The 12,136-nt window shown below is 42.4% G+C and overlaps 1 protein-coding gene across 3 annotated transcripts; it reads right to left on the bottom strand.

Moving 5' to 3' along the window:
* Nucleotides 1–1,267: 1,267 nt before the first annotated feature.
* On the bottom strand, nt 1,268–11,964 carry LOC110492318 (E3 ubiquitin-protein ligase ARIH2). 3 transcript variants are annotated; one of them, XM_036947315.1, is made up of 17 exons: nt 11,818–11,880; nt 11,291–11,333; nt 7,992–8,479; nt 7,543–7,610; nt 7,351–7,423; nt 6,982–7,123; nt 6,522–6,643; nt 5,677–5,786; nt 5,111–5,228; nt 4,960–5,010; nt 4,511–4,532; nt 4,208–4,359; nt 3,452–3,595; nt 3,153–3,221; nt 2,833–2,877; nt 1,951–2,067; nt 1,268–1,756 (listed from the first exon to the last, which is right to left on the bottom strand). In XM_036947315.1, exons 3-17 carry the CDS (start codon nt 8,253–8,255, stop codon nt 1,685–1,687), a joined length of 1,569 nt encoding a protein of 522 aa, XP_036803210.1. In that variant the 5' UTR covers nt 8,256–8,479; nt 11,291–11,333; nt 11,818–11,880; the 3' UTR covers nt 1,268–1,684. The 3 variants fall into 3 exon arrangements, with proteins under 3 accessions (XP_036803210.1, XP_021422207.1, XP_021422208.1); XM_021566532.2 differs by lacking the exon at nt 11,291–11,333 and having other exon boundaries at nt 11,818–11,964; XM_021566533.2 differs by lacking the exons at nt 2,833–2,877; nt 11,291–11,333 and having other exon boundaries at nt 11,818–11,964.
* Nucleotides 11,965–12,136: the final 172 nt, after the last annotated feature.

The raw sequence follows: 12,136 nt of genomic DNA, 5'->3' as shown, positions 1-12,136 counted from the left end.
GTGCGCAAGTGAAAATAGATCTAAACATATATGTTTAGAACTGATAATTGATCGCATGGTGCAAGAATGAATGCCAGTCATTGATTATTAAACGGTATGATGGACACAGCCTCAGCATATTACTCTCACGGCAGTCAAGCAATGCGTTCCGCCAAGAGTTTTACAATCTAATCTGGTTGTGGCCACAACTATACCTCGTTTCAAATGTATCAAGAAATAACCTTATTTGTATGCCTAGCAATCAACAATTGTACACTGTTTAAAGCACACTTTTAAACAAGTGACACAAATGACAGCTCCAATAAACAGTGGCGTGTATTCGTGGATGCCAAGGGAAGCCAGGCTTCCCCCAAAAATGACCAAGAAAATTAAAAAAAACATCCAATCCTTTATTTCGTCTCTCTGCGTTTAGTCTCGTCTTCCCCAGTGACTTTAACCACGCACCTCTATAGCCAATAAACTCCTTTCTGATGAAGGACATGTGAACGAGTGCGAAGTAGAATCATGACTCTTTCGAGTTTTCAGTTCATCGTTCTCCTGCGTGCTCTGGGTAGCACTGACTCAAATGAACGAAATGAGTCGAAATATTCATTCATTTGACTGAACGACTCGAAAAGATCCGAGTCAGTAAAAAGAGCCGAACTTCCCATCACTAGCTCTTCAGACCACCTTTATTCCGTCGTGAACAAATAAATCCCTCCAACCTGAGTCATGCGTCATTTCCGGTATCGGGCCTAACTCCGCCCTATGCTCGAAACATCTTGCAGTTCATCAAGTGTACTTGAGAGGGCGCGGTGAATTGTGTCACCTTGTGTGCTCCCCTATTTAATAATTTTTGGGACCTCCCACTATAAAGTGGCCTGCACACGTAAAAGGACAGAGGGCATTAGACCAGTTATATCTGGCATATGATGCTGCCTATATTTGGACATAGCAGACTGATCAGAATAAGCAGTGACTATGCTGAAGCTCTTATTAAGAGGCTGTGTCAAAATTAATGCATTGTGGAGGTCTACTGTTTGTGTTGGAAGGTCAGAGGGTGTCAGAACTTAACACGTCTGAAGTGTTGAGTATGTAATCTAATCTGAGCAAAATTAGTCCTAAAGTTAAGATTCTCTGAGAGTAAAGGTTATCAGTAAAAGTTTGCAGTCAACCCATAGACAACCACACCACTGCTGGTGAACCTAGCCTGGGTGCCAGTGTGTTTCTGCTCTCTTGCAAACTCTTACAGGCATTGGTGTGTGATAATTAATACACAAGAAACACATTTGTTTTAAAAACTCAGTAACTATCTGTATTAATGTACAACCATGGAAAATTACAGAATTTTTTTAATTTTCCGTTTCTTAAACGATCTAACTATCAACAGCCATTTCCAGAAAAAGGTGAACAATGTGAGAAGAAAGAAAAGTAGAAGGATGGTGGGACCGCGTGGGAGGAAAATTAAGAATTTGTTTTATTTTCTGAAGAGTGTTTGTGTAGGTGTGTGAGCGCGCGAGCATGTGCATGCTTTCTCATTTCATGGTGTAGTGTGTAAGAATGTGGCGTTGTTGACAAATCTGGGGGGGGGGGGGGGGGGGGGGGGGACTGTGCCATTCTGAGACCCTGTAGCAGACAAATAGAGCACTTAATGAGGGAGGGATGAAGGAGGGAGCTGTTGGTGCTTTGCAGTAGGATGGTAACTTCAGGTGTCGTGAAAATCCTTCAGCAGCGTGCGTCTCCTCTGCTCAGCAATGTGCATCTGATTCTCCAGATCCTGAGAGAAACAGAGGGTCATGAATGACTTATGAAGGAGTTAAATTCTTCACACAATGGTCTAATAAATGAATATGCTGCAACATCTTTTTGGTCCTTCCGATTTCCCAAGACATGCCAATACCCCTCAACTCCACTGTGATCCCAGCCAATGCAAGTCCCAATCTGGAAACCTCCCAAACCCCCCTTTCTTACCCCTCGGTCATTGGCGCTCAGCTCCCCCTCACTCCCTCTCTCGTAGGTGTCTGCTCGCTCCACCTTCCAAGACAGGTTCTCAATCTCTGCCTCAAGCTGGGCCTGCTGGTACTCAAACTGAATAGGATAGAAAAACACATTCATTTCAGACAGCATGTTTGATATGTCATAAGCAACTAGCGGCACCCTGCCCATTAATTTATGGATCTGATCAATTAAATTTCATCTTTGTGGACTGCAACCGTCACAGAATCGTTCACGCAATAACCCCCCTGCAAAGCACAAATTCATGCTGCTAATAAGCTATTATTTTGCTCACTGCTAAATGTCATCCTGTGTGTACAATACTGAAAATGTGGTTACAAATTTAAGTAGGTGTACAGAGCTGTGGCTGAGTGGTAACTCTCAACACGTGACTCCTCACCAGAAAAAAGTTTACCCTCATTTTCCTCTGTATCCCCTTGTAATTTATAATCTTTCTAAATAAAAGCTTTAAAAATATGAGTGGAATTCCCCTCCCCTCTTTTAAAGCAATTATGTCCAAAGGTTACTGGCCTGCCCTACACAATATAAATACTATTGTGATCAATAAATGCCTTGTGATGCATAATGCTGCATTCAAGTCCTATCAGAAACTCAGAACCTCCGAAATCAAATGAATGCAAGTTATTTGCATAGAGAGTCCTATTGGTTGGTTCTGGTACTTAAGTGGGAAACAGTTTGTTTCTACAACGAGCTTCCAAGTCAAATTTCTGAGTTTCTTAGTTCCGACTAGCAACTGAACGCAGCATAATTGCAATGGTAATTTGGAATGTTCAGTCAATGAGTATTATGGGTAATGTAGTCATTCTACAGTTTCCAAATTGGCCTACAATTGCCTACATCGTATGCATTGTGACAGCACGATCTCCCACAGCAACGAACATTCTGAAAACACAAAAACCGGAAAAATAAACAAAAATACAAAACACAGCGGAATATAAAATGACCAGTAGCATGTAACAGGACAACGTGCTTTCCCCCCCTTATAAATCATGGCTAAATTGTAAGGGGAGACGACCCCCCCCCCCGCAGTTAATTAAGTGGCATACGCTATTATAATATAGATAATTAGCATTTGACTAGATATATTTAATATAGCTTACTAAGCCTTTGTTAGCTTATACTACTGACACACACACAGAACAAGACAGGATTCTCACCAGTTTTTTACGAGGACCAGACTCCATGTAGTAGGCGTAGGGGTAAGTATACTGCAGTGTGTAGCGACACTGTGGGACAAACAGATAAGAGATAAGCATGACTTGTTATTGGTTTAAGCACAGTGTAATAGGTCAAATAAGTACACAGATACTCCTTTCACACCATAATGCCAACCTGAACCAAACTGTGCTGCCTCGGTTACATACTAATTTGTAGTGTGAAAAGCCCTATACATTCCGGTGTTAATGTGTGTGTTTTTTCCTTTGTGTGTGACTGAGGCAGGCAGGGGCAGTAGTACCTTGGCCAGCAGCTTGGCAGCGTTCTGCAGGTACTGCCAGTCTATCCAGGTGCCCAGGTTGTTCATCACCCGCTCTTGGATCTTCTCCTGGATCCGCTGGTACGTCTGAGCCTCCAGCTGGAGACTCTTATTGTGGTTCTCCCACTAAAGAGACAAACACACGGTCACAGTCTGGACTGGAGAAACAGTAAGAAAACATGACAGACAAAATGTAATCAAATAAAACACGACACACCCTCAAGAAAGTCACATACTTATAAGCATGTTTTGGGTGATTCTGAGAGGCATCTCAGTGTTAATTTGACATGTCGTCATGGCTTGTAACATTCACAGATTTGTTTTTAACATGTATGGGAGATTGAGTTCCCATGATCTAAAAGTACAAGAGAATGTGAAGACTACTTTTGTGTAAGTATGTGTGACTGAGGAACATGCATGTATATATTATCCTTGAAAGTGCACAGTATGTATTGATTTAATATTTTCTTATTTTATTCTAAATTTTATGGCTCTGGTTGACATTACAGGTGCTGATGGTGGTGGTGCCAAGTACTAAACAAACCACAGGCCACCTGATTTACACAGTTACTCTGGCCACGCAGTGATTTGATGTCGTTAATGTCATCTATTTACATTAAACATCTTGATACTTCAGAAAGGTTCACTTAATTCCACATAATACTCAGTGTGAGCAGAAGTTTGACTGTCATATGTTCTTGTCAGTGGTAGTAGCATGTTTGTGTGTATGCATCTCACCCTCTCAAAGTAGAAGAGGTATTTCTTGAGGGCCTCTCTGGCCTGTGCCTGCTGGCTCTGGTTGACGATGTCTGGGTTCTCCTTGTAGCGACTGCACTCATAGTACTCACTGCCATGGGTCTTCCAGTCCCCCAGACACATCCAGCAGAAGTCTACACACACAGTGATGCTGACATTAGTGAAAAAACTATATGATATGAATGTCAAAATGGGCTACATATGGCTGGAGTCAGTTGAACTGACAAATGATGATCGGTAGAAAAGCTAATTAGGTGCAAAGCTGTAAGTATAATTGACACATACCGTGTTTGCACTTGGAGCATTGCTGAAACAGACCGAGGAAACGCAACATCAGTCATTTGGCAGCTCTAACATTACATAGAATATCGTTCAATGACTTTAGAATCCATTAGTATTTCAACGTGTCTGGTCTGAATAAAGACAGGAGCTAAAGCATTACTGAATTCAGCAGATAGCCCGGCAAGAAAGCAGTAGGCAGTCTCTCTCAAGGGGAATTCTAATTGGGAAAATTTTATTTGAATAATTCTGATGTCATAAGATGTTAGTTGTCCTGCAGTTGTCTAGCTAGCTGTCTGATTCATTTAAAGCCTGACTAAATAGAGACAATATAAAGAACATGTAGAGTTTGAAATGACTTAAAGTGCCAGAGATTTATAGAACACTAATACAAATGTCAATGTGCCCATAGTTGGTATAACCTTGAGATAATGCTGGATTCCATCCTCACTCACCATGTGATTGCAGCCTCCATTCTTCTCAATGCAGATATTGCACTTAGGACACTGAAAAATACACAATATTAAACATTATGTACAAAAGCAAAGGAAAATATTGGAAAATCACACAATTGCTTTAATTGTGTGTGTGTGTGTGCAGTCTTACATCTTTAGTGTGTGCACTGATGTAGTTGGCGGTCTCTGAATCGTCTGCACATTTGGTTAGCCACCTTCGGATGGTTGGGCAGTCTGTTGGGGCGTGGTACATGATCCGGCATTTGAAACTGAGGGCGGATGTAGAGAGAAACATTAAAAAGGGCATCTGCAGGGAGTCAATGATATGATCAGTGCATATGTTCATCTGACATGATGCATACTATTTGACACCTTGTGCATTAATCTGGGCGTAAGAGCTGTATGTGCGGGCATCTGCGCGTAAGAGCTGTATGTGCGGGCATCTGCGCGTAAGAGCTGTATGTGCGGGCATCTGCGCGTAAGAGCTGTATGTGCGGGCATCTGGGCGTAAGAGCTGTATGTGCGGGCATCTGGGCGTAAGAGCTGTATGTGCGGGCATCTGGGCGTAAGAGCAGTATATGCGGGCATCTGGGCGTAAGAGCTGTATGTGCGGGCATCTGGGCGTAAGAGCTGTATGTGCGGGCATCTGGGCGTAAGAGCTGTATGTGCGGGCATCTGGGCGTAAGAGCTGTATGTGCGGGCATCTGTGAGTCTCACCAGAAGACCTCATTGCAGCGGATGCACTGTACTCTGCGGGCCCGTGGCTCCTGCACTTGGATGACGATGGGACAGTCTGCCCCTGGACACAGCTGCAGCTGGAAGTGGCTCTGAAGGAGGGCGAGAGACTGGGCCTTACCGGCAGTGCTTAGAGACCGACTAGGCCTTACCGGCAGTGCTTAGAGACCGACTAGGCCTTACCGGCAGTGCTTAGAGACCGACTAGGCCTTACCGGCAGTGCTTAGAGACCGACTAGGCCTTACCGGCAGTGCTTAGAGACCGACTAGGCCTTACCGGCAGTGCTTAGAGACCGACTAGGCCTTACCGGCAGTGCTTAGAGACCGACTAGGCCTTACCGGCAGTGCTTAGAGACCGACTAGGCCTTACCGGCAGTGCTTAGAGACCGACTAGGCCTTACCGGCAGTGCTTAGAGACCGACTAGGCCTTACCGGCAGTGCTTAGAGACCGACTAGGCCTTACCGGCAGTGCTTAGAGACCGACTAGGCCTTACCGGCAGTGCTTAGAGACGGACTGGGCCTTACCGGCAGTGCCTAGAGACGGACTGGGCCTTTCCCATTGTTACAGACATGTTCAATAGGAGGAGAGCACTTGATAAACATACACACAATAGCTGAATGACAGAAATGAAGAGGTTGATTGTAAAAAATTATGATTAAAGCAGTGTATGCGGACAGTGTGGTTGTTCCCTGTTTGTTGTCCCAAGAACAAAAGGTGTAGTGAGAGACAAAGGCAAACTGGGAGACTAATAGAAAGAGGGCAGACTGAGTGGGAAGCACCAACAAGTAGCCAGACAGACCACTAAAGGGACATGCTAAGACTTGTACCTCCACATAGTCCCTGAAGAGGTAGCGTCTATACTTGTCCTTCAGCTCCTCACCAGGCAGCAGCGGGAGCACAAAGTCCTCTGGCATTTGGAGGGAACAATCCTGAGCCATACAGGAGATACCTGCACACACACAAACACACACACACAGACAAACACACACACAGACAAACACACACACGTCATTTGAACGTGTGAAGATGATGCATACACACAGAGCATTAAAAAATATATGATCTGGAGAAACACATGCATAACGTTTTATTTGATTTATTACTAAAACATCTCAAAGGTAACAATACATCTGAATCTGATTGCACATAAAAGCAATCAAATAGTGGTAAATAAATATCCCACCAGGGGTCCTCTTCAAAGCCTATCGCATCACTCCCTTCAAAGGAAGAGCCAGCTCCTGACTTAACACTTTGACAGGTCGTATCATCCCTAGCAGTGCTGCTTACCCACTCCCATCCCATCTTTGACGAGTACAGTGCAATGCTGCTCCCAGCATGTTTTGCAGAAGGAGTGCTGGCAGGGCAGCGCAAGCAGGGCATCCCTCCGAACCAGCTGCAGACACACCCCACACTGGAGGGACTGAGGGGTCTGCAGACCCACAAAACATTAAAACATACCAATATTACATACCAGTGATTCTCAAATAGTGGCCCAAGTACCATATCTGGTCAGTGACCTTTTAGTTGGTGTTTAGTTCAGAACACCTACACAACTGGAACATTGAGTCGCCTTGCCTTTCCAGATACCACCTTTAACTTTACCCAAATACATTACAGACACACTCACTAAGACAAAAGAGCACTCTTAGTTCTTACAGGAACTGATCTGCAGGTGCTGCTGGGCTGGACCTGGGCCTCAGACAGCAACTGAGATGAGTTGGACTTGTATCTGAAAGGCAAAATAAAAATGAGTGCATCAGAAATAGAATTAGTACAGGTATATCACAATATTTGCTATGCATGTGTATGAAAATATAAGTGAGTATGACAATGCATGTGTGCGTTTACCTGTCCAGTATTTGTGACACTTGCCAGTGAAAATGCACAAGGACCAGTTTGGCTACAGCAGGTAAAACCTGTCCAGAGAGGAGGGAGAGAGCAGCATGAGCATCAGGAGAAGGCAGCGTATCAATACAACGGTTCCCAGCAGGCTGCACACCCTCAACTTCAACTATTTACATACTTCTTCAAACTAATAATCGCCGAGACGACAAGGAACTCCTATACCTAGATATCATGTGACCCTGCCACTGATATGGTCAGATTTTTCAGTTCCCCATTTAATTTGGGCTAAAGCACACCCGTTCTGATGGGAATTAATCATGCATGCCCACCTAACCTAGGCTCAGATATTTTCACACCTCTAATTGTTATGGTTACAATTGAGGGAATGGTAATCTGATCCTAGATCTGTGGTTAATGGTAACATCTACCCCATAGACAAGCCCAACACCAACCTTCAGGATGGCAGCGATACTGTTGACCTCCTTGCAGAGCACCTTCTGGATCTCACTGTAGGTGAGGCAGGTGAACTGGTACTCCTCTGGGTCAAACGAGTCGGCCCCCTGCTGCTCCATGTCTCCGGCCACACCGTCGTAGTAGTCCACTATGTCCCCCTGGTCCTCATCGTCACCCCCGTCGTCATCCTCGTCCTCCTCCGAGTTGACCCCGAAGTCATCCTCATTGCTGTCAGAGGCCTGGCTGTTCATGTCCACAGACATTCCCCGGCAGAGCCTCTCTCTCTCTCTCTCTCTCTCTCTCTCTCTCTGGGACTGACTGACAGCTCTCCGGCCGTCAGCGTCACCGGGGGAACTACAGCTCCCGGAGAACACGGTTCCACAGACTAGCCCGACACCACTCAGCAGCAACGGAAGAAGCAGAAGAAGTTACACTCCCCGTCTTTCATGAGGAACCGACGAGGTGGATGGTCAGAGGACACAAAGAACTGTAGAAAAGGAGGGAGGGATGAAAGGGGGAAAAAAGATCATGGTTGAGTGTTACTTTAAAGAGATTTATAAGGAAATCAAGTTCCATGATCTAGAAGAACTGGGTCAGGGAGGAGAGATGGCTTGCCAGGCATGGTGTTGATTCATCTAAATCTTCTGGACTTAGATCAATGTAACTTGTACTCCAGTCAAGTTCTCGCTCTGCACAAGATAGAGCAGTCTGCTCTAATACCCAGCCACTTGTGTGATTCACTGAGTAGAGATCCGGTAAAACTTCTCTCCAACCAAAGCTTCAGATTTACTCTCTCGCATGAGTAACAGCTTAATGAAGCAGTTTAAAGGATTAGCTACGATGTTTTACAGTACAGACAAGTTGGTAGGACAGTAAACACGAGCAGCTGCATGACAGAGTCCAGTTAGCCATAATAACCAAAAACAGGATTAGTTTGCCAACTAATTAATGACTTGCAATCTCAAAAGCACCTTGATGTAGTTGGCGCTGTTGTGATTGTAGTTCTCTCTCAGATATCTGATCCTGTCCTACAGGTTGTGATGCACGTATGCAGCATTAACATGAAGCCTTAAGATCACCACAGTGGGCAGCCAGGAGTTGTAATTTGTGACTTGCAAAATCGACCTGGCCCCAGGTCAGTACCAGACGCTTGTTCGCATTCTCTCCATGCTATAAATAGGCACTTATGCAGGGTGACATTCTTAACTTTACATACACTCCCTAAACTTAATTTGGCTCTATACTACAGATTTTGGATTTAAGATCAAATGTTCCAAATGAGGTGACAGTGCAGAATGTCACCTTTTATTTGAGGGTATATTCAAAACAGATGTTTTCCTCTTTCATGTAAATAGCCCCCCCCCCCCCCCCCCCCCCCCCCCCCCCCCCCCCCCCCTTGTGACTCTTCTACCAACTTGTTGAATGGATTTGCAGTTTGTTTGGTTGCGTTTTGGATTATGTTGTGCCCAATAGAAATTAATAGTAAATCATGTAGTGTCACTTTTATCGTAAATAAAAATATAAAACTTGTTTCTGAACACTTCTACATTAATGTGGATGCCTCCATGATCTACCATTAATTTCTATATGGCACAACAATGTTAAACAACCAAAACTAAACGCATCCAACAAGTTTGTAGTCACAAGCTTGATGTAGTCATTGCATTCTAGGAATATGGGTCCAAATACTAAACTTTCAACTAAATGTAACTAGGGGAGTGTAGATTATATCAATTACTGATATAATTGAAACATTATTTTTTAATTATGTCAAACAATATGAAAAGGGGTTTGTTCTTCACCCACTTCATTTTATGGCAAAATAACCTTCCATGAAAAAGATATTTAAAATTAAAGTTTAAATCAGGGGCCATATAATTTGGATCAAAATAAAACATCAGTCTTTCAAATTAGCATTTATAGTGTTTTTTTTTTTAATCTTCAAACTCACTCCAATATCTTCTGACATAAGAACAGTCCCAAAATAAATGGTCAAGAGTCTGTCACAACCACAAAATACACATTTGTTATCAATAGCTATTTTAAATCTGTGTATATTAAAGGTCTTTACAGGGTAGATTCTATGAATGAGTTTGTATGATACTTCTTTCACCTTATTAGATATACAATATTTGCCAGACAACAACAAGACTGTCCCAGTTTACTTGTCCTAGGGCTGCATTCCAGTATATTCTAGCAGAGGGAATAGTCAGTTCTACAACTCAATGCATACAACTTAAATGTGTCTTCTGCATTTAACCCAACCCCTCTGAATCAGAGGTGCGGGGGGCTGCCATACAATAGTAACATCTTAGAGTTTTCATACATACATACATGTATATTATGTATGTATATTATTACATTTATAGTTTATAATGTCAATTCTTTCTAACTGAATTGAGGCTACAAAATCCTCAACAGTTGCACTTGGAGTACTGTTATATTATCCTAAAAGAAGAATAGCACCTTTAGGGACAGCTCTAACAACAATTTGATACTCCTCATGAGTGAATGTAACATTATGTATTCATGAATTCTGGATAATCATCATTATTCAACAATTGTTTAACCCAACGCTGTTGTCAAACCAGTTCTGGAAACACACGTATTTTTGTATTTTATGTCTTTATTATTCCAGAAAGTACAGTACCAGTCAAAAGTTTGGACACACCTACTCAGTCAAGGGTTTCTTTATTTTTACTATTTTCTACATTGTAGAATAATAGTGAAGACATCCAAACTATGAAATAACACATATGGAATCATGTCGTAAGCAACAAAAAAAAAAAGTGTTAGACAAATCTAAATATATTTTATATTTGAGATTCTTCAAAGTAGCCACCCTTTGTCTTGACAGCTTTGCACACTCTTGGCATTCTCTCACCCAGCTGCATGAGATCACCTGACCTCTACCAAATTGAGATGGTTTGGACTGCAGGGTGAAGGAAAAGCAGCCAACAAGTACTCAGCATATTGGGGAAATCTTTCAAGACCGTTGGAAAAGCATTCCAGGTGAAGCTGGTTGAGAGAATGCCAAGAGTGTGCAAAGCTGTCAAGGCAAAGGGTGGCTACTTTTAAGAACCTAAAATATAATGATTTGTTTAAAAAAAAATTGGTTACTAAATGATTCCACATGTGTAATTTCATAGTTTGATGGTCTTCACTATTATTCTACAATGTAGAAAATAATAAAAATAAAGAAACTCTGGAATGAGTAAAATGTGTCAATTTGACTGGTACTGTATATCTATTTGGGGAAAAGTTGGTACTTAGTTAGAAAGCTTAATAGGGATCTTACCCACATCACCGTTGCATTTGAGTAAAATAGCTTGACCACCAATCTGTTGGAATATTTAATTAGGGATTATATTCTAAATACAATTCTTATTTCTTAAATAGTTTCGTATCCATTTGATTAAAACAATTATGTTAGAGTTTTTTTTTTTTAAATATGTAGCACTTGGGGTGCTACATATTAACGTTAGATAGCAATATAGTAATACACTGGAGGTTACCACAAAATCAGTTTCCCAACTCAATAGTTTAATAACCCATCAAATACGATATGCTAGACCTAGGCGAGGTAAAAAATAATAATAATAATTTTTAAAAAACAGCTGTGCCATTGTTCCACCCTGGAATTATCCACAGCTGATAGCTAGCTAGTTAGCTAGCTAACGAGTAGCTGGAGCCCCTTCGCAACCGCGTCTCACACTCTAGGCCGGAGATTGGTATATAAACAAGGCCATCTGGGGCTCATTAACAAACTACTCCGCTTTATCGTTAGCATATATCTTCCCACCAATTACTGCTGTCTATACTTACCTTGCAATTGAAGCCAAACCTGGCTCTACAAAACAAAACCAATTCTCGATCAGCACCCCCAGTAAAGCAGAAGACAGGAAGTACACGAATATTCACAATTTACGCCACTTCCGTGTCGCCAGGTATGACTACCATTGGCCAGTTCTGTTCTTCAAGACGGGACCCAAATATAAATAGACTGTGTGACATTAGTTTCTGGTGAATTTACAAATGAATCTACATTTAAATAATTTCCCAGTCTTTTAATGGCAATACATTTAGCTAACAAGTAGGAGCAGTCCATTAAAACATTTTAAGAACTGTCTCTGGTCAGACTGCA

This window comes from Oncorhynchus mykiss, chromosome 16 (genome assembly GCF_013265735.2).
Source record: "Oncorhynchus mykiss isolate Arlee chromosome 16, USDA_OmykA_1.1, whole genome shotgun sequence".
Taxonomy (NCBI): Eukaryota; Metazoa; Chordata; class Actinopteri; order Salmoniformes; family Salmonidae; genus Oncorhynchus; species Oncorhynchus mykiss.
The sequence above is the reverse complement of the archived record's forward strand: the minus strand, read 5'-3'. Positions and strand labels throughout refer to the sequence as shown.